At 37.6% G+C, this 23,272-nt stretch overlaps 2 protein-coding genes across 2 annotated transcripts; both read left to right on the top strand.

Annotated features, from left to right (window-relative positions):
- Window positions 1-6,748: 6,748 nt before the first annotated feature.
- LOC133778617 (phosphatidylinositol 4-kinase gamma 2) lies at window positions 6,749-9,950 on the top strand. The gene is made up of 2 exons (XM_062218602.1): window positions 6,749-8,678; window positions 9,116-9,950. Exons 1-2 carry the CDS (start codon window positions 7,296-7,298, stop codon window positions 9,491-9,493), a joined length of 1,761 nt encoding a protein of 586 aa, XP_062074586.1. The 5' UTR covers window positions 6,749-7,295; the 3' UTR covers window positions 9,494-9,950.
- Window positions 9,951-12,887: 2,937 nt separating this feature from the next.
- LOC133778616 (uncharacterized) lies at window positions 12,888-13,908 on the top strand. The gene has a single exon (XM_062218601.1). The coding sequence runs from the start codon at window positions 13,030-13,032 to the stop codon at window positions 13,693-13,695; it is 666 nt and encodes a 221-aa protein (XP_062074585.1). The 5' UTR covers window positions 12,888-13,029; the 3' UTR covers window positions 13,696-13,908.
- The last annotated feature ends 9,364 nt before the right edge of the window (window positions 13,909-23,272 follow it).

The following is a 23,272-nucleotide window of genomic DNA, read 5'->3' as shown; positions in this document are numbered from 1 at the left end:
AGATTATACTAGGTTTAATTATTATAATTAAGTAAATGTGGGAATGAGAATCTAAATCTATTTCTACGTTTAGTTCAAATTTTAAAGGGATAAAGTTAATAATTTGTGTGAGTCACACATATATTTTAAGGGTAAAGTGAACTCTTTTGTACACAAGAGTTTAATATTACATTCATTTTAAGTTCTTTTATACTTTCCAAGACAACTCAACTACTCAAAACAAACATCCATAAAGATAATGATTTTGAAGATATCTTAAACCCTGATTATGGAACATAATTAAACATAATTATTTTTCATCAATGATAATGGTCACTTGTGACTACTTAAGCATGAGAACACTTACATAGTTAAACTTATTATGATGATGATGATGGTCATAAGATTATGACTCATTAACTGTACAATATACTAAGAACATAACCATGACCATCTTGTAGTGTGTCATATGTCGCACTTTTTTTGAACTTTGACTATAGCTTCTAATGTTGTGAGGCCCCAAATTCACATAACCCAATTTATGAGCTTTTAAACACCTAACCTAATTGTTAGTGGTATATCAATTCTAAAAAAACACAGTTAGTAATACTAATAACTACAACTTAACTAACACCCTTTTTCATCCTTATCTTTTATTAAGGCCCATTTTTCCATTTAGTTGCATGAATTTGAATATGGATATGGCAAATTTGATGGTTGAGTTTTAGAGTGGCAATGAGAGAGAAAATGTATGTTAAGAGTTAATTAAGTAAAGCAATAATAATAAAATAGTGATATGTGTATATGCATCTGGTGTAATGTTTTAGTGCACATATCATTACTACTACTAATACTAATAATAGTTATTTGCGACGAAAATATTTAAATTATTACGTTTGTAGCATTAAGTATCTAAATTGTTATTTTGGCAGCGAAAGTACATTCTGTTTATATTTTGGTACAGTTTGGTACAACTCTCAATTCTCACCATTAAGTTCGTCTGTAAAACATAGACAAAAATACTTAATTAAAGAGATATTTACGGCGAAAGTACTAAATTTAAAATATATTTGCAGGAAAAGTACTGATGTTTGCGGTGAAAGTACCCAAGTTATAAGCAAATTTCACACTATGTACGCAGACTTAAAGACGAAACAGACAACTGCACCAAAACATAAACGAAAAGTATTTTTGACGCCAAAAATATAACCTAGATACTGTGTCGCCAAAAAAATAACATGGATACTTTTGGCGCAAATATCCGCAACAATAATTATAATAATGGAAGGAAGAGAAGCTACTAGCTATATTGACAAGTGCCCCCACCGCCCATTTGAAAATTAAAAGTATTTGGTATTGTTAAATTGCCATTCCAACGGTTACTCCACTTTAGGAGCGCCAGAACCTGGCACGTATTCATTTCTTCCAAAACAATATAATATATAACAAACCAAAGAGTCTTTTTTTCTAATAATTGAGTTTGGTAGCAATATTTTTACTTTTTTATTTTTTATTTTTGAGTGAGTGCACAAATTTGTTATGAAATAAATCGTTGAGCACACCGAAAGTGGTAGGAATTTTTTTTTAAGCAAATGCTTGTATAAAAAATATTATTTTGTGCATTGTGTTTTTTGATAACACAATCAGTTAATTCAGAACATGTGTTATACATAATAGATCAAAATAGTATCATAAATCCAATTTCGGTCAAAATACGTTTAAGATCAATTATTGGGTCAAATATAGTCGATGAGATAAGAATGAAATATTATATTTGAAAATACTTTGATCAAAATCAGATATAGAGTAATATATTGATATATTTTGTCAAACACATGATCAAATTATCATTTAACACAACGTATGGGTCGATCACATATTCGAAAAAAATACAAAAGCTAAACTGGTATATTTAAAGTGAAAATCTCTTCCAACTAAATAATCTAATTTTTAATCTAGCAATGATATTACAAATTCGCACACATTATCAAATATATACCAGAAGAATACAACCTCATAATTTGTTAATTATACGTGTGCAACGAGCAAATGCATGAAGCGTTTTTATTGTGATTACTACTGTATGTATTTTGTTTGTAAGCTTAGACTATCTCTAATGGTTGATGTACAATTTATACTAAATTTGGCCAAAATATGTGTCAATGATGTATTTTGCCCAGTTTTTATATTTGTACTCTAATGCACAATGTGCAAACTAGTTAAAAAAAATGTCAATATAATTTATTAAAAATATACAAAAACAATTAATTTTTTTATTAAAAGATAAATTAAAAATTAAAAATTTAATAATTTATATTAATGAGTGACAAAGAAATAATTAAAAATGTGATATTTATTGTGGTCCAAATTTGATTCATGTTATATTTTGTACCAAATTTGGCACAACTTTTAGCATGTGCCAAATTTGTCACATATTTTAGACCACTATTGGAGTTCAATTTTATAAAAATAGGCTAAAAAATGATTATACACAACTTTTATAGTACTATATTGGAGATGCTCTTATTTTATACATATTAGAATTTGTTACCTACTTTTCTTTTATTTCAGATAGGATTATATAATTTTTTTTTGTATATAATTAAGACTATTGTAGATCAATATATTTAAATGTAACAAAATATATATGTCCCCAAGCATTATTGATCTTACAAAAAAAAAAAAGATAATAAATTTTTTCTTATGGATTAAAAAATTGGAGAAATTGGTGAGAATGACCTATTTTTTTAAGTGATTTTGTATTCTGGCTTACTTTTGATATTATTTTGCAAAATGATATTTGTCTAAAATTTGACTATTTATCTAAATTTTTCGACCAGCTGTTTGAATTTTTCAACCGCTATCTAAATTTTCGACTAGCTATCTAAATTTTGTGAGACCATTTTGCAAATAATTATTAAAACTAGGCTAGAATACAAAATAACATTTAAAATAGGTAATTTTGCTAAGGGACCAAAAAAAAATTGTAGTCTTAGAAGTAAATTGATTGAGTAAAAAAAATATATGTAGTTCTACCTACCAACAAAATGCATAGTATTTATCTCATCATAATTGTGATAGGAACACTAACATGGGAGCATCAATGAGCAATTCTTTCTTGGTCCACACTTTTATATGTTTATATATATGTTTTCTTCATTGCTAATCAGCCTAAATAATACTTATTCTTATCAATGATTAATAGAAGATTCACGTAAAGTTTCATTTGAATTTGCTTAGAACTTCAATTATTTTGCTACGAATTTGATGAAAATCAATGATATAATCAAACTTCATTCACCAAATTTCCATTTATATAGACATAAATATATTTAAAACAAAAACTTATAAAATGATGAAATAAGATAATAAGATTTTTATTAGTGAATTTTACGTCTACAAATCAACATCATTATACTAAGTTTGAGTTTTTTTGTAAGCTTTTTGAGAGTACAAATGGGCAAGGGTTTCTCTTAGGATCAATTAGGTGTCATCCATTGAATGTATGACTTTCACTTTTTTTTTAGTGACCATTTGCAATTAAAATCCCACCAAATAGGGTAAACTTTCCTCAATTAGGGATAAACTCATTCAATGTACATTATACTCGTCTAATATAAAATATTCATATAACTTAAATAAAAATAAATAAAATCAAGACGATTCTTTTCTAAATGTATGGCCAACTATTTAGAATTTTCACGAGTTGGGGTAATTAGTTAAGGCATTTTAATGACTTTCTATGAACACTAGCTTCCTTATATGGTCGTTTTCCTAATTGTTGAATATTTAGTAAGAATCACCCGAGCTGGTCTTCATATAAGGAACCCGAGCACATAGGCGAACTTACTTAGGTCCTCGAGGGGTAGTTGCCCACCCTCATTTTTTAATGTAAATTAATTGATTATTTAGCCATTTTTGTGTATTTTTATATTACTATGTTCATTTTTTTGTATTTTTACTCATTAATTCATATATCATTCATGTACGTCCCTGGTTAAGTAAAATCCTGGGTCCGCCCCCACCCGAACAAATCACTTTGTTGAACTCGGTCAACCTATATAGCAATCCACATGTTCATCTTCTTTAGGTCTAAAATGATTACAACATGATATCTATAATTCTACTAACCATGGATTGAAGTATGGGATGTAGGGTCAATTGTCACATGACCAGCCATGTTATAAAAAACCCATTAGAAAGCATATGATGAGCAATCACTAACTTTTCTTTATAAAGGGTTTCAAAATTGATCGAATGAATAAATAAGTAACGATATGTACACTAAAATATTATATTAACTGGCGTAGTAGATTTTTTTAGCCAATCATATTTATTTCAGACGAGATTTATTATTAGGTTTATATCTTTTTGGACTCTGTGTTTTTTCCTATTACCTATTTGTACTCTGTGTTTTGACAAATTACTTTTTGAACTCTATATTTTGTAAAATTGTTAAAATAGAACCCTAAACCTGATTACCAAACTAACAATTCAGAATAAAAATAAAATTATTCTGCTTAAAAACTGTGTTGTTATATTCAATTTTTTCTTCATCAAAATTGAGTTTAAGGTTCTATTTTAACAATTTTATAAAATATAGGGTCCAAAAAATAATTTATCAAAACACAAGATTCAAACAAGTAACGAGACAAAACACATAATCCAAAAAAGTATAAACCCTTTATTATTTTTAAAAATAATGTACCGTTAGTTAATTTAATATTTTTGTGCATAATTTTAGTGCACATATCATTATTAATAAATAAATAATGTAACCTACGTGTTCTTAACTTGTAACCCCCACGTACCCAACCTTTTTATTATTTTTTATTTTTTAGCAAATCAATAATGCTGTTTTTTTATTAAGTATATTTATGTACACAACTTTTAATAAAGCCAAGCCAATTCCATCCCTTTAATAATAATGAGTTAGATGAATTAGACACTATGCATGTTCAGTGTATATGACTAGATAGTAGTATATCATCTAATTAGATTAACAAATCTCCACCGTTCATTAAAATGATCTAACGATAACATTATCACTTTAAAAAACTTTAATACGTTATAATAGCACTACAAGATTCATTGCATGTACTATTGATGTTTTTTTATTTGCTTCAAATGGTTCCAATGATGGTTAGGGGAGCTTGATTATTTCTTTCTTTATGAATTGACGATTTATTTTATTTTTTTAAGAAAAAGGGTCTTTTTTATAAAATAAATAAAAATGAGGGCCTTCTTTGAAAAAAGTACCAAAGAAGTTGATTTTCTCAATGAGAAGACAATGGTGGGTGCTTTTGCAGATATGTAATGTGGATTTGGGGACCCTTTTCTAGTGCAACGGCGATTAAATTGGCTATTTATTGAACCAAAAAAATAAAAAATAAAAAATAAAAAAGAGGGTCTCTTTACAAATTGTACTTAAACACATGGTTTAGTACTTTGAAGATATCATTTTTGTAAGGGTTTATATTTTTTTTGATCCTATGTTTTGTACAATTACTTGTTTGGATATTGTATTTTGATAAATGATTTTTTTGGACCCTGTATTTTGTAAAATAGTTCAAATAGAACCCTAAACTTAATTTTGATCAAAGTTTTCTGAGCTAAAATTAGAAATAATTCACCAAACTAACAAAAATAAAAGCATTTTTTCTAATAATTGTGTTGTTGTATTCAATTTTTTTCTTTATCAAAATTAGGTTTATGAGTTTATTTGACTATTTTACAAAACACAGGGTCCAAAATTTTTTTTGTCAAAATACAGGGTCCAAACAGGTAATGAAACAAAACACAAAGTCCCCGTATGGTCAATTTCTATTTTTGGCATTTGGAAAAATTATAAGTCAATTATTTTTCCATGACATTGTATATTATAGTTATATTAGACATTCCACAAATTTTAAGAAATTTTGAATAATTTGTTGTGAACAAATCAGAATTCAAACAATTTATTTTCTACGCGTATAAAAAAACTTAGTTATTCGTACAATTGATTATTTGAATTTGAATTTGAACACGGTAAATTATTCAGAATTTCTTAAAAATTAGTAAAATGTCTACTGTAATTATAATATACACGATCATAAAAAAAATTTATAATTTTTCAAAATGTCATAAATAAAAAATGCCCTTACCAAATAATTATCCAAAAATATAAATATTAGTCTTGGATCATTGATTGTATTTGTAATGAGCTAAATACATTTTATTAGCTTAAATTGATTCCATTCTATCCTAACTATGTGACAGTTCTGACAAAGGTTTGAATGGATACACGTGTGGACGGTGTACATGTGCAAGATTATACGGTTGTGCTTATTTATTTGGAAGTATCTTAAAGTTAATAATGATTAATCATACATAATCCTCTTTTGTGCTCCTAATTGTCCCCTAATCATTTAAAAATTTTATTTATTTAAAATAAAAAAATACCCTTTTTTAAAAGAATAATTAAATTTTAAATGTCTAAATTAATAGTACAATAACAATATTCAAAAAGAAAAAAAATCACTTTCAAAAACTTTCTTTGAAAACAATGGCATTTTGGTAAAATAACACCTGACAGTTAGTCCGACAGGGAGACAGGGGCCACGCTATAAAAGCCAAGTAAACTGCCGTTACGAAACTAAACGATGTCGTTTCGATTTTAATTTATTTTTTATTTATCAAATTAAAAAAAAAAGATTTTCGATATTTTCCGGTAATAGTCGTTGGGTCAAAAGGTCTTTATATAAAGCCAACGGCTATAATTCAGTTTCTCCCTTCTCTTTCTTTCTCTCTCTTACGCTTACTACCCTTTTAATCGAGTACAATTTTCTCGGAGGAGAAAAACTCGCCGAGAAGACTGCGGAGACCTCTGACCGTCCAATCTGGGAAAGTACTTCTCAATTCATCGGCACCTGATCGCAATGCCAGCTTTCCTTGCCAACTCTTGTAATTTAAGCTCACCTTCCATCTCCATTTTCCTTTGATTCTTTTCCTTGGGTAAGAATCCACTCTCTCCTTTGAACTTTTCTCTTTCGACAATCTTTTTGAGAGTTTTTTCTTAGCTACCCACTTAGATTGTCCATAATTTTTCGCCTTGTATTTCGACTCGATAGCCTGTGATTTTCAGCATCTGGGTTTTTCGAGTTTGGTCTTGTTGTTGTGACCCCTGGGATTTTTCAATTCCTTGTGGGGATTTTTTTTACTAGCTGTATACGTGGTTTTGTGCTGTTTTAGAATATGGGTTTTCATCAATTTTGATTGAAAGGCCTGAAAAAAGGAGGCTGTTGTTTTGGTTTTGGCTTCACTTTGAAAAAAAAAATATGTCCGTGGATGTTGCTTTGAGTCCGATTCGGAAGGAATCGGTACATTCTTCCGGGTACTTTGGGAGCCGGCGAGGAGGACACTGCTCGAGCGAATCTATCCTAATTTATCTCAGTGTGGCCGGCTCTGTGATTCCCATGCGTGTTCTGGAATCCGATTCGATTGCGTCTGTGAAACTTAGGATCCAGACATGTAAAGGGTTTGTAGTGAAGAAGCAGAAGCTTGTGTTTGGGGGCAGAGAATTGGCCAGGAATGATTCCCTGGTTAAGGATTATGGTGTGACTGGTGGGAATGTGTTGCATTTGGTTCTAAGGCTCTCTGATCTTTTGCTCATCACCGTCAGAACCATTTGTGGAAAGGAGTTTGAATTTCACATTGATCGATACCGGAATGTGAGGTACCTGAAGCAAAGGATTCTGAAGAAAGGGAAAGGTTTTGTGGATATTGACGACCAAGAAATCTTCTTTAACGGTGAAAAGCTCGAAGACCAAAGACTCGTTGATGATATTAATAAGAACAATGATGCAGCTATTCACTTGGTGGTCCAGAAATCTGCGAAAGTTAGAGCTAAACCCCTTGAGAAGGATTTGGAGCTGTCCGTGGTGGCTGAAGTCCCTGATGAAAAAAGGGATGAGGAAGTCAAGGAATCAGGAGAGAACCGACCAGCGGACCTTCCACTTGTAACAAGTAAGCCACTTTGTAGAGATAGAGATTTCTTGTTGGAACCCATTTGTGTTAATCCCAAGGTTAAGTTTCCAAAATCCGTCTGGGATATGTTCAACTCCACATTTGATGGTTTGGAGAAAGGCCATGAACCCATCAGGTCCTCTGAGGGCACTGGAGGAACTTATTTGATGCAAGATGCATTAGGCCAAGAGTATGTTTCTGTGTTTAAGCCTATTGATGAAGAGCCCATGGCTCTGAACAATCCCCGAGGATTGCCGGTTTCTCTGAATGGTGAAGGGCTTAAAAGAGGAACCAAGGTTGGAGATGGAGCACTTAGAGAAGTGGCTGCCTATATATTGGATCATCCAAGAACTGGACCTCGGACCCTATCAGGCGAACAGGTTATGGGATTTGCTGGTGTGCCTCCCACGATCATGGTTCAGTGCTTGCATAAAGGATTTAACCATCCAGAAGGGTATGAGAGTGCACCAAAGAACGTTAAGATAGGATCATTGCAGATGTTCAAGAGGAATGAGGGAAGTTGTGAGGACATTGGTCCCGGAGCCTTCCCTATCGAGGAGGTGCATAAGATCACTGTCTTTGACATAAGGATGGCCAATGCAGATAGGCATGCTGGAAATATTCTGCTGAGCAAAGGGGAAGATGGTCAAACTGTGCTTATTCCAATTGATCATGGATACTGTCTGCCTGATAGTGTAAGTCTATTTTGCTCTTGCAAAAAGTTTTTCATGGTTTAGTCTTCTTCTTCTTTGCTTTGCTATGCTATCTTATTAGTAGTTTGTCTTTGGTAGAACTGGTCATGCCACATTTTACTTGTTGCTTTAACTTCGAATTGAACATATCAACATCGTTAGCTTGCTACAACTAACCACCCTCATCCAGGCTATTAAGCTTTATTCTTTACAAGTCTTGGAAGTTGAGGGAAATGAGAACTTCCATTGAAACTGAAAACATATGTAACCCTCAAACATATATAAAACATATACAAGTACAAAACGTACTACTAAAACAGTTTTCAAACCTAAGATTAACTTCCTGAAATAGTTGTGAGTTGTGGTTGATGTTGCCAAAATATATTATTGATGTAATTTGTTTGGATTTTTGTGGTTAATAACAAGCTTCTTTCTTGCAGTTTGAAGATTGCACATTTGACTGGCTTTACTGGCCACAGGCACGCCAGCCTTATTCTCCTGGCACCATTGAGTACATAAACTCATTAGATGCTGAAAGAGATATTTCCCTTTTGAAATATTATGGGTGGGACATTCCTCTTGAGTGTGCCCGAACACTCCGCATTTCCACTATGCTTCTAAAGAAAGGAGTACAGAGAGGTTTAACTCCTTTTGCCATTGGAAGTATCATGTGTAGAGAAAATGTAAAGAAAGAATCAGTCATCGAGGAGATTATTCAAGAAGCGTGGGATGCCTGTCTTCCAGGCATGAGCGAAGCAGCATTTCTCGAAGTTGTCTCCGAGATCATGGATTCCTGGCTTGACAAACTTGCAAACTAGTTTATACTTCTTACAGAGTATATGAGTATATATATTTATATGCTTTTGTGTACTAATTAAAATGACCAGTTCATTTTTAGATGTACTGCTGGTCATATGTAATGTGGATACTTACTTGTTCCACTGAAGCGTCTTTGACTTCTGTCAACTCATGCTTGAGATTGTATTGCAGTGTTGAAACAGAGGTGTAAAGATCATAATAAGATGTATTATGCTCAGATATATGGATTGCAGGGTTTGTAATAATCTCTTTGTAGTATAGTACCATAGCTCAATATGTATTGTATATAAATCTGAGCCCCTATTTCTGATTCAAAGCTCGTAAAAAGGAGCTTTGTAAATTGATAGTGGAGGGCATGGACAACCGTGATTAAGGTTTGTCTATCACGGGTTGTAATATAGTGTGGTATTTCAAATTTCAATATTATAATAAAAATGTTATAGCATTTGAAATTTATCCTGAGCTGTCTACACATTGAGATAAAACATGTTTGACAACGCAAATATGCTTTAAGCCTTGGAAGAGGATCTCAACTAGTGTTTTTCTTGAACTTTTGCAGATTTTGACTGGAGAAAAGCAACTTAAGCAGGTATTTGTACAATTTGCAGTTTGAGCAGCTCAGAGAGGAAAGTGGTATGTGCTGATGACCTCTGTTCTTTTATTGTACTCACCAAAAAAAGAAGAAAAACAAGGATCTGTCAGCAATAATTTTCTGATTTTTTACATCTGTCAGGAAATAAAGCATATTTCTCTTCTTTTGAATTCAAATTTTGTGAAAACCATTTTATGTTAACTAATTCAATTTGCATATCATCTGTACTGGTATGCTACTTTTCATACCAGTACAGCACTTATGGAATTGTTGCAGAAGCACTATATAGCTTGTTAACTAATTCAATTTGCATATCATCTGTACTGGTATACTACTTTTCACATACTACTTTTCACACCAGTACAGCACTTATGGAATTGTTGCAGAAGCACTATATAGATTGTTATAGAATCATATCCTGAGCTATGATTATAAACCCATCAACCTCGGTACACTATTGCAAGTGGTGGGTTATGTCTTCTGAGTCACCAATTTCACTTGAGCAATGATGTTCATCACAGTTTTTTCCAAAAGGGTATCCATTTTTTATGCCGTTTGAGATTTCAAACTTAGATTTGTTGTATTTTGGTGAAAACTATATTTGGATTTCACAAACATGCTTACAGGTATCTGAGTCTCATAGATAGAGATTACAGGTTTGATAGAGGACTTCCCTCAGTTAAAATATTCCAATAGGACTGTTGTCACTTACAAACAGTGCTGAAAATTTTCAAGAGAGAACTGAAGAAGAACCAGGAAAAGTCCTGAAAAAATAGTGGGGCCTTGAAGTGGGTAGGGGTGGTGTGGCTCTTTTATGGCTATTTATGTAAAGTATCAACCTTTACTGATGAAAATTGTAGTACAGTGGACCCCATTGCAGAAGAGTATTTAAATTGGGTGTTGCTGACATCACATCACCGATTTTATTTTATTTTATTTCAAAAACAAAATACTATCCCCAAACTTGTCTTTAAGTTTTGACATTAATATACTTCACCTTAAATCTTGGAAGTCTTAATTAAATGAGGTTGAAATAATGAAAAAATAACAATCTTTTGTTCTCTAGCTAAACATTTTTGCAAGAGAAAAAATAAAAATGATTTTAAAGTCTTTAGATGTATATATTTACGGGATTAGTTTTTGTATTATTAATCGTTAGAAGCCTAAGTCCTTAAAACCAAACCAAACTAAACTTGCAAAACATAATAGGAAGCATTTCACATGACAAAATAAAAAATCATATATTTATAATTTTTTCTCTCATTTTATATTATATTCTCTTTTGCGCTCTCTTACGTCCGTACAATTAAATAATGTTGCATATCATAAATTTACGAAAGAGAGTGTAAAAAAAATGCAATAGGAAGTTTTCGCAGTACTTTTCTAATTTTATTTTAATAAAGTTAGTAGAATTAAAAACTATTCAACATTACAAAATTATAGTATTGTTTATACATTTTTTAGGATAAGAATTCAATAATTGTTGCTTGGATAGTAGGAGGAGGATCCCTAATTTATTTTTGTAGGGCCATCCATCCCTTTCATTCCTCTAAAACTCTCTCTCAAAGTTTTCAACTTTGCCTTTAGATACCTTACCTTACCTTCCCATCATAGTCCATAAGTCCCCACACAAAACCCCAAAATAATAACCAAATTCAAACCCCACTTTGACATTTTTGTCTCTTGGAAATTTAATAAATAATGTATCTAAAATTTAATAACATTGATGTCTCAAAATTATCCTTGATATTAGTTTGAAACCTCAACTAGTAACAAACAAAACCCCTCAATCATATGTAGTTTTTAGACCAAATTTCAAACAAAAATTGACAAATATGTATTTTGTTTATAAGACAAGGCATTTGATTTGATGTCACTATTAGCTATACTAGAGCTTATGATTTTCAAATTAAATGATTATGTATTTGAACTTATTAAAATATTTCAATAAGGCAAATCACTTTGATTTTGCTTAATATCCTTTTAAAAAATCTTTCAAGCAATCAACAATTTTTTGACATGCATAGTTAAGCTAATAATTTTAACTAACAAAACTCAACAAGTCAATATACAAATTTAACACTTTGTTTGGATCTTAAATGTTATCAAAGAAAAGTTTAATGAGAGAAAATAGTAAAAGAAAAAAAATAGTTTCTTGGGAAATTTTTTAATAAATATTTTACTCTTCAAATATATTTATAATTATTCTAAACATTATAAAATTGTGCTCATTTTGCTTTCTTTTTGTTTTTCTATAAAAACATTTCAATTTTTTTACAATGAAAATTATTTAAATTCATTTTTTCTCTCTAATGAAATCCAAGATTCAAATAGAAAGTAAGATAAATTTTACATAGTTAATACTTTTTAGATTCTGTGTTTTGTCTCATTACTTGTTTGGACCCTATGTTTTGACAAATTACTTTTTAGACCCTATGTTTTCTAAAATAGTTCAAATAGATCCCTAAACCCTATTTTGATCAAATTTTTTGAACTAAAATCACAAATAATTCATCAAACTAACAACTCAGAATAAAAATACAGTCATTCTGCCTAAAAACTATATTGTTATACTCAATTTTTTGTTTATCAAAATTAGGTTTAGAGGCCTATTTGAACCATTTTATAAAACATATGGTCTAAAAATTAATTTGTCAAAACACAGAGTCCAAACAAATAATAAAACAAAACACATAGTCTAAAAATGTACAAACCCATTTTACATTAATTAAAAAAAATATTATCAACATTTTATGTACAAATAAATTAAGATATAGTAACATCTAGAGCCTAGAACCAAAAAAGTGAAATACCAAATGTCCAAACACACCCTTAAATCCCAAAAAGCACAAGACCACACACAAAAGAAGGCTTCTCTTCTCTCGTTCTTTCTATCTTTCTCCTCAGATCCACCATTTTTGAGCTCACTCAAACCTCACAACCATGGCGAAACCTCACCCTCCTCACCGGCCACCATCTCGTTCCGGCCGTACGAACTTAGCTTCTTGCATTGTAGCCCTAATCTTCTTGATCTTCATCATAATCGTCGTCCTCATAGTCTACTTCACCGTCTTCAAACCCAAAGACCCTAAGATCGCCGTCAACGCCGTCCAACTCCCATCCTTCTCCGTCTCTAACGGCACCGTCAATTTCACCTTCGCCCAATACGTCGCCGTTCGGAACCCTAACAAAGCCTCCTTCACTCACTACGACAGCTCCCTCCAGCTACTCTACTCCGGCAGCCAAGTCGGGTTCATGTTCATACCCGCCGGAAAGATCGACGCGGGTCAGACCCAGTACATGGCCGCCACTTTCGCGGTCCAGTCGTTCCCGATTTCGCAGCCGGCCACGGCCGGAATCGGGGCGAACATGTTGTCGGGTACCAATTCCGAACCCGGAATGGGAATGGGATTGGGGCTCGGACCGCAACTCGGCGGCGGATTCGGCGGCAGCCAGATAGGAGGAGCGACGATGGAGATTGAGTCGAAGATTGAGATGGCGGGTCGGGTTCGGGTCTTGCATTTCTTCACTCACCACGTCGAGGCCAAAGCCGGGTGTAAGGTATCCATTGCTATGAGTGATGGGTCTGTTTTGGGTTTTCATTGCTAATAATAGTTAAGAGTAATGAATACCCATAAGTAATTTTTTTTTTTCTTTCTATTTTTGTAAGTTTATATGTTAGTTTTAGCAGATTTGGTGAGTTGGGTTTTCGATTTTGATAACTCAATTTAATGAATTTGAAGTGTATAAATTAGTAAACTTTTGTTTTTTTGGTAGATGAATTGATAATTCTCAAATCAAACTCATTTTCCCATTATGGTACTTACTTTCTATCTAATCTTATTCTAAAGAGAAGAAAATGTAGATAGGTTGGTGGAGTTTGTCATAATGTGAGCTCTGTTTTTTATACACATTCTATCAAAAGCTAAAGCTATATCTAAATTGCCTTATTTGTAGGAGAGAGAGAGCTTTATGTTTTGCCTTTGCTTTTTGGAATAGAGAGAATGAGATTAATTAGAGTTGAAGTAAAGTGTAATCCAACAAATGGGGTTTTGTGTTAAGTCTAATAAAACTAGATTAAGGGCAAAATTAAAGAGTGCCCAAAAATTAAGGAAGAAGAGAGAAAGGTTCCAGTTCCACCATTGATGAGTCTGGTACAGAATGAGTAAGTGTGGATAGTCAGAGTGAAATGTGTGGACTGGGATTCTTTTCAGTGAAGCAGAGGAGAGAAAGAGAGAGAAGTGAAAACGTGAGAAGGCAGTAAAAGAAAGGAGAAGAGGTGAGAATTATTATTAATTGAGTTGTGGTACAGACAAGACTTTGGGATTAGAGTCAGCTTTTTTGACTTAAATGTATGAATATATATATGCTATTATTATTATGATTGTTTCACGCGTTTCTCCCGGACAAAATTGAAACATAATTCAGTAAATAATGTCCCGTAAGCCCCCATTTTGGACTTCTAGCAAAAAAAAAAAAAAAAATAATCGGTCACATATTAAATAACAATACCACATCATAATATTTTGATTATTTTAAATTAATAATAAATAAAAATCATTTTAATTAAAATAGATTAATTAAAATTAAAAAAATTACTTAAAAAAATATTATAAACTAAAACTATATATTAAAAAAAATTAATATTAATTTATAATCTGAAATAAAATTAAAAACTAAATTTCTAATTTTTCTCTCTTTCTTCCCCATTCTTCACGTTCTTTCCCGTTTCTTCTTCATCGTCCTCGTCTTCCCCTTGTCGTTTCCAAGCCCAGTGCAAAACCCTCTTCCTTGTCTTCCTCTTCTTTCTATCCCTTCTTTTTCTTCCTCTTCTTCCTTTCTTTCAGGCCGACCATCTCCTACTATCTTCCTTTCTTCGTTGTTTCCAAGCCTAGCGCCAACGAACTGCTGTCCCGTGCGTCCTCCCGAGAGGTCCTAAGCGAACCACCCTAGGCACACGACCCCAACCACGAGAGCTGTGTCGCGAAACCCGCACCTCCAACACCCATCTCAAGTCGACCATCTGTGCCCAATTCCCATCTGCGAACATCCGACAATCTCAGATCATTTTAGGTGCAAAAAGAGTCCCAAATAGCATAGCCCACTGAGTCATTCTGAAATCTTCTTTGCACTCTCAAGCATATATGATTGTGTAGGTATTTGCTTGAACTCAGCTTGAAATTTTCGAGTTTGGTATTTGCTGAATTGGGTTTGAAGATTGACAGTGACGGCTTTGAGATCTCGATTTGACAGAGGAAGAAGAACAACAACAACAAGGGAAGAGGGAAGAAGAGAAGAAAATTAGGGTTTATATTGGTGAATAATATATTTTTTTGTTAGAATTTTTTTTATTTTTTAAAAAATTAAATAAGTTTTTTATTTGTAATTAATTTAAATATTTTTATTTAAAAGTTATGATGTGGCATTAAGTTAGATGGATGCGTGGCTTCATGTTGGCTGATAATGGAGACAAACGAACATGACTGTAGATCCCCATTTTCATGAGTTTGTCCCGAAGCAGCATCTACCCAAACAGCAGCGATTGGAGAGGCAACCAATCAGTTTTACCGAAGAAGATGCTAGTCATGTCCAGTTCCCGCATAACAATCCTCTAGTCATAACTGCCCAGCTCGCCAATCAGAGAGTTAGGAGGATGCTAGTTGATAATGGGAGTTCGGTGAACCTGCTGTTCCGATCCACGCTAGAAAAAATGGGGTTGTCTGTAGCCGAGCTGAAGGCCACCTCCATGATGTTGTATGGGTTTTCCGGAGAAGAATCGGCAGCGATAAGGACGATCGAGTTAGTAATAGCCTCGGGAGATGGACCCCGAACTGTCTCCAAACTCCTCGAGTTCGTGGTTATCAACAGTCTCACCGCGTACAACACAATTCTAGGCCGACCTACGTTGATGGCATTTGAAGCCATAACTTCTATCCGCCACCTCGCGGTCAAATTCCCCTCCTCTACGGGGGTATGTGCGGTCCGAGGTGACCAGCTCGCTGCCAGGGAATGCTATAGCATTTCCATGAAGGGAAAATAAAAACCCGGGCAGCAAACGATGACCATTCAGGGCGGAAGCGAGGAATCTCAGGAAGTAAGATTTGATCCTGGGATAGAAAAACCTCAAAAAGTCGATGGCGTAGATACCATCTTGAGTGATGATATCGACCCAAGAATAGGCGAAGATAGATCCGAGCTCCAGGCTATCGAAGAGGTGAACATCGATCCTAGAGACCCTTCGAGGGTGGTTAGGCTCGGGAAAAACCTTAGTAATGAGAGAAAGGCAGAGCTGCTGAAATTTCTACAAGAGAATCTAGACGTCTTCGCCTGGTCTCATGAAGACATGATAGGAATCAGCCCAAGCGTCATCATGCATACCCTTAACTTGGACAAAAACATGCCTGCGAAGTCCCAGAAATAGAGGCGCCTGGGCACGACTTGAGCTAAGGCCCTAGAAGAGGAAGTAGCTCAATTTTTAAAATGCGGCTTTATTCGCGAGGCAAAATACCCGATCTGGGTCGCCAATCCTGTTTTGGTCCCAAAGCCCAACGGGAAGTGGCAGACTTGCATCAAATTTTATGATTTGAATAAAGCATGCCCTAAATATTGCTTTCCCTTGCCGAGAATTAACCAATTGGTGGATGCCACTGCGGGGCACGAGCTCATGTCCTTCATGGATGCATACTCGGGTTATAACTAGATCGCTATGAATCCTGCGGACCAGGAACATACTAGCTTCATGACCTCTACCAACGTTTATTGTTACAAGGTCATGCCCTTCGGGCAGAAGAATGTGGGAGCTACATATCAAAGATTGGTCAACAGAATGTTCGCTGATCAGATCGGGAAAAACATGGAAGTGTATGTTGACGACATGTTGGTCAAGTCAAAAATTGCCGATAACCATGTTCCCGATCTAAAGGAATGTTTTAAGATCTTGAGGAATTATGGTATGAGGCAGAATCCCCAAAAATGTACCTTCGGGGTTGCGTTAGGAAAATTTCTGGGTTTCATAGTCAACATCAGAGGAATAGAGGCGAATCCCGATAAAATCAGATTGCTAATTGAAATGCCATCACCCCGGTCGCGAAAAGACGTCCAAAGTCTGACAGGAAGAGTGGCAGCCCTTAAACGGTTCATTTCCAAATCAACCGACAAGTGTTTTCCATTCTATAACCTGCTCCAGGGAAATAAAAAGTTCGAGTGGACCGATGAGTGCGAGCATGCCTTCCTCGACCTAAAAGCACATTTAGCTGAGCCGCCCGCGTTGTCTAAACCAACAGCAGGAGAGCCTCTTTTTCTTTACCTAGCTGTCACGGAAGATGCGGCTAGCGCCGTGCTGGTCAGGGAAAAGGACCGGTCTCAGAAGCCCGTCTATTACATTAGCAAAAGGCTCCTTGGAGCTGAATCTTGGTATCCGTTGATGGAAAAAATGGCGTTCTGCCTTATCACGACCTCTAGAAAGCTTAAGTCGTATTTCCAGTCTCATTCAATCCACGTCATCACCGATCAACCTTTAAGGCAGGTACTGCAGAAACCTGAGACATCGGGACGTCTTTTGAAGTGGGCTATCGAGCTCAGCCAATTCGAGATACTATACGTACCGCGAACTGCGATCAAAAGCCAAGCTCTGGCTGATTTCGTGGCAGAGTGCACTGGATTACATGAGGAACCGATGAAAGAACCGGTGGAGGCCTTGTGGAAAGTCTTTGTGGACGGTTCGTCTAATGAGAACGGGTCCGGAGCTGGAATCATTTTGATATCCCCAGAGGGACATCGTTTCCACTTCGCGTTACGGTTCGGATTCGAAGCGTCCAACAACGAGGCCGGATACGAAGCTTTGTTGGCTAGGCTAAGGGTGGCCCGGGAGCTTAAGGGCAGGGCCATCTAGTGCTATAGCGATTCCCAGCTCGTGGTTAACCAGGTATCAGGAGAATACCAAGCGCGGGGAACCAAGATGGCGGCCTACCTGGCCAAGGTAAAGAAGGAGCTGTCCGCATTTGAGTACAACCTAGTCGAACAGATTCCTCGGGAACAGAACGCCAATGCTGATGCCTTGGCAAAGCTCACCACCTCCAGGGAGGCCGAAACCTTAAGCTTGATACCGGTGGAATTCTTGGAAAGGCCAAGCGTAGAGGAGACCGTGAGAGAGGTCGAGATGATCGACGCCAGGCCAACCTGGATGACCCCCATAGTCGAATACCTTACAACAGGAAAGTTACCTAAAGAGCGAAACGATGCGAGGAGGATACTTTACCAAGCTCCGAGGTGTATGATCGTAGACGGGACGTTGTACAGACGTAGTTTTTCTTTACCTCTTCTGCGATGTGTTCTGCCAGATGAGGCCAAGACTATTCTACAGGAGGTGCATGAAGGCTTTTGTGGGGATCACACTGGGGGGCAAAGCCTGGCCTTGAAAATATTGAGGCAAGGATATTATTGGCCCACTCTATCAAAGGACTCGATTTCTTACGTCCAAAAGTGTGACAAGTGCCAGTGGTTCGCCACGATCGCCCGAGATCCACCAGTCGAGTTGAAGATGATCTCGTCCCCGTGGCCGTTTGCGGTCTGGGGGATTGACTTAGTCGGCGCCCTACCCACGGGAAAAGGAGGAGTTTGCTTTGCGGTAGTGGCTATTGACTACTTCACGAAGTGGGCAGAAGCGGAGCCCTTGGCGACAATAACATCAAAGAGAGTCATCGATTTTGTGGTTAAGAATATTGTCTGCCGGTTCGGGCTGCCGAAGAAGATCGTCTCGGATAATGGGACCCAATTCGATAGCACCTCTTCACCGAATTCTGTGAAAGACACGGCATAATTAAATTTTTTTCCTCCGTGGCCCACCCCCAGGCTAATGGGCAGGTCGAGACTGTGAATAAGACGCTCAAGGTGAGCCTTAAGAAGAGGCTGGACGACGCTAAGGGAGTTTGGCCTGAGCAGCTCCCTCAAGTGCTATGGGCATACCGGACCTCACACCGAACTTCGACGGAGTATACTCCTTTCTCCCTGACTTTCGGAAGTGAAGTCGTCCTTCCTGTCGAAACAAAGATAGCCTCGCACAGAGTCCGGACGTTCAGCCAAGAACAAAACGATAAATTGCTTAGCACGTCCCTCGACCTAATTGACGAAAAACGAGAAGCTTCACAGTTGCAGCTCGCGCATTATCAACAAAAAATCACTCGTTATTTCAACTCAAGGGTCAAGAAACGCATCTTTAACTTAGGCGACCTGGTGCTCCGAAGACTCTTCTTAGCCGGTAAGGATCCCAAGGACGGAGCTTTGGGACCAAACTGGGAAGGACCCTATCAAATAATAGAGGTTGTGAAGGAAGGGACCTTTAGACTAGCTCGGCTTAATGGAGAAACAGTCCCATGGACATGGAATGCGGTACACCTAAAGAAATATTATCAATAGTCATGCTTTTGTAAGGCTTAATTATAAAAGCCACCATGTTTTATTAAAAAATGAGAAGTATATTTCTTGTATCGTTGTATGTTTCCGTGTGCATATAGACTTAAAAGAGCGTGTTCAAAGTAACCGAGAAAGATCTCTTTCTGATTACTTGGGGGGCGTATACCCCGAGAAGGTCCTTAAAACTTAGAAGTTGGTTAAATTGATTAACCAGTGTTTTTTCTAAAAAGCACGAGGTATCGATAAAACTAACGTGAACTAAGTTTTATCCTGGACACAACCAGGTCCTAAAACTTAGAGGTTAGTTATATTGATTAACAAGTGTTTTTTCTTAAAAGCACGAGATATCGATAAAACTAACGCGAACTAAGTTTTTAAATTTAAAAGTCCTGGACGCAACCAGGTCCTAAAACTTAGAGGTTGGTTAAATTGATTAACCAGTATTTTTTCTAAAAAGCACGAGGTATCGATAAAACTAACGCTAACTAAGTTTTTAAATTTAAAAGTCCTGGACAGAACTAGGTCCTAAAACTTAGAGATTGGTTAAATTGATTAACCAATGTTTTTTCTAAAGAGCACGAGGTGTCGATAAAACTAACGCAAACTAAGTTTTTAAATTTAAATATCCTGGACACAAACCAGGTCCTAAACTTAGAAGTTGGTTAAATTGATTAACCAGTGTTTTTTCTAAAAAGCACGAGGTATCGATAAAACTAACGCGGACTAAGTTTTTAAATTTAAAAGTCCTGGACACAACCAGGTCCTAAACTTAGAAGTTGGTTAAATTGATTAACCAGTGTTTTTCCTAAAAAGCTCGAGGTATCGATAAAACTAACGCAAACTAAGTTTTTAAATTTAAAAGCCCTGGACACAACCAGGTCCTAAAACTTAGAAGTTGGTTAAAATTGACTAGTAGTACTTTGCAATCTCAAAGAAAAACGCTCAATAAACTAACGTGAACTAAGTTTTTACCAAACACATCATAAAAAATAAAATAGATTGAAATAAAACTCGGGGTAACTAAAATCAATTGTCTCGGGGAGAAAAAACCTCGTGGTGGATTGTTACAAAGGTAAATAAAAATGAAAATACAAAAAAATTCTAAGCCTCCCCAGGTCGCTCCGAAGAGGTCACCCCCTCGGTTTCTTGCTCGCCGGCAGCGGAAGTCTCCCTAGTCTCAGAAGGCGGCTCCTGTTGAAGACGGGCCTTGAACTTCTCGAGGAATGACTCCCACACCCCGGGGGCCAGAAAAGAGAAGTCGCCGTCCTGGTTGAAGGCCCAGCAGTGGTAGAGCATGGCCTCCATGGAGGAGCTGGAGGACGCCCTCTCTGCCACGGTGGTGGTCTCGGCCTCCAGCTGCTTAGCCCTGGCCTCCTCGAGCTCAGCCTTCGCAGCGGCCAAGGCAGCTTGCGCAGCCTTTTCGCCTTCTTGGGCAACCGTCGAGGCAACCTTGGCACTTTGCTCTTGTTGTTGAGCAGATGCGAAGGCGGCCTAAGCAGTCTGGAGCTCGTCAGTCCTGGCCCTGGTCCGAGCTATGCTGCGGTGTAGAGCCAAAGCCGCCTACAAAGAGATAAAGAGAGTAAGGCACGTGCTGAGAGAAAGCAAAGGAATTTAACTGAGTAAGCTTACCGTGAGGTTCATCCCCAGTGCGGACTCTATGACATTCTCGGGGCTCCTCGCCTCGATCTCCCTCAAGTCCCTCGGGTTGGCCTTATAATAATGCTCCACCGTGTAGCTCGTGGTCTCATAGACCGTCCCTCAGAAGGTGTTTGGGATTTTCTCCAGGTCTCGGGCATTAACCGGGATGCGCACGATGGGAGCGGGGACTGACGGAGTTCCAGCTGGCGCCTCCTATTCCCGAGTAGGGGCTGGAGGTCGCGGGGGTGGTGGAGGCATTTTCTCTGTGAATGCGGGGATCTGACTTTTCCCCTTGGCAGGGGACTTGGAGGTTGTCCCGGAGGCAGGAGTCTTCTTGGTCAGCCGGGGTCTCTTGACCAATGGCCCGGATGGTTTGGAGGAAGGGTTCCCCCCTGGAAGATTGATCGCAGGGCGCTATCTCCGGGTTGTGTCATCTCCTCGCTTGAAACAAAAAGAAAAGGACGTTAATATACATGTAAGGTTGTTTTATTACAAGAGAAATCTAAAGGTGTATCGAAAAAAAGTCTTACCCTCTGAGTTAGAGGAGGAATCTATTGCCACGACCTCCGGCCTCGGAACTTCTATAGGGGAGTCTAAGTTTATTACTTCATGAATCAGAGAGGGTTCTGGGTCCGGATCTAACTCGGGACTGGACTCCTCTACATATTGTCTAAGTCCTGGAGCAACAACACCCTCCAGAAGGGAGGGCCACGACCTAAGGTTGGTCTCGTACTCCCCAAAGAAGGCTGACCTAAAGGACAAGGTGTTGTCTACTACTACGGTGCCCCTAGGACGACCCATATCATGGCGTAATACCAGTTGGTCTACACACTGGAGTAGGGTTACGTTACGGTCCGGGTCATCTCGATGACGGTGAACGAGCTGGTTTGGGTTAAACCTAACAAGCCTAAGGTCTACGGCAGCCCTGTCTAGATCCCTAAACGGGTATGGGTTACCTTGGCCGGAGGGGCCGGTTGCTGCCCCCAACTGAGTCCGATCCACATCGGGGCCCCGAGCAGCCTCAGGAGCTTGCCTTTGTCGCACGAGCGGCACCTCATCTTCTTCGTCCTGCTCGTCGCCGTCTGCGGCATCCCCCTCGGGGTTAGGCACCAGGTTGCGAGTTGTTGGGTAGTTAGCCCGCGTTCTCCTCAAGGCCAGAGTCTGGCTCGCAGAAATTAACTTACACGCCAGCATCGTCTCATCAGACACGAGCTCGCGGTAGTCTTTCTTACTAGACGGAAGCTCCGCCAAAGTATCGTATTGACCCCCAAGGGTCACTGATTTGGTCGTCGTCGCAAAAATGATTGCACGATAATGCTCAAGTCAGTACACGCGAAAAGAAGAAATAAAATAATATGATGATTTCGCGAGCTGAAGATAGAGAGAACTTACGAGGACGGTTTAAGTAATGGTGTTCGCAGTTGCGAAACCCGTTCGACATAAAAAATTGGTCTTTGAAGTCGTTGGGATGGTTGGGCAGTTCGATGACTGGAGGAGAATTCGGGAAGCGGGTAGGGTAGTAGAACCCGTCGCCTCGTCCCCGTTGATCCGGGCTGGCCTTGAGGCAGAAGAAATAGAGGATATTCGCAGGGGTGGGGACCTCCCACATCTGTTGCAGGAAAATATACCTCAGCCCGGCCAGCAGACGGTACGAGTTCGGGGGGAGTTGGAATGGCGTTAGCTTCACATAGTTGAGGAAGTCGACAAAGTACTGGTCAAGGGGGAGGAAGGCCCCGGCACTTAGGTGCTTGTCGCTCCAGGCCGCGAATTCCTCCTCAAGTGGTGCACAGCTCCTCTCCCCCTCAAAGGGAGGTTGGGCAATAAGAGCTCCAGTCCCAATCTCGATGTTATGGGACAACATAATCTTATTGACCCTCCCTTGGGTCGTGATCTTCGAGACTATCCTCTCCGCCTCGAAGAAAGCATCAGGTCCCACCTCGACCTCCTTCTCCACCGTGGGACCAAACTGGGGGATGGGAGACTCGACCTCGATCTCTTTCCCTTTGTTAGACTGCTGGGACGACGAGTTGGCCACGCTTTTCTTGGACACGTTCTTTCTGGGTCCCATCTAGTCGCCTAGCGAACAAGAATGAGGAAAAACTTAATAGGCGACCTAAAAGATAAAAAAGGGAAAATA

The sequence above is a fragment of the Humulus lupulus genome, chromosome 5 (genome assembly GCF_963169125.1).
Source record: "Humulus lupulus chromosome 5, drHumLupu1.1, whole genome shotgun sequence".
NCBI classification, from domain to species: domain Eukaryota; kingdom Viridiplantae; phylum Streptophyta; class Magnoliopsida; order Rosales; family Cannabaceae; genus Humulus; species Humulus lupulus.
This window is presented reverse-complemented; position numbering and strand designations above follow the sequence as displayed.

Excerpts from the sequence above, each read along its gene's own strand:
- LOC133778616 (XM_062218601.1), top strand. The coding sequence starts at position 13,030 with ATGGCGAAACCTCACCCTCCTCACCGGCCACCATCTCGTTCCGGCCGT.
- LOC133778617 (XM_062218602.1), top strand. The coding sequence starts at position 7,296 with ATGTCCGTGGATGTTGCTTTGAGTCCGATTCGGAAGGAATCGGTACAT. Across the intron at positions 8,679-9,115 it reads GATACTGTCTGCCTGATAGT|TTTGAAGATTGCACATTTGA; the intron begins GTAAGTCTATTT and ends TCTTTCTTGCAG.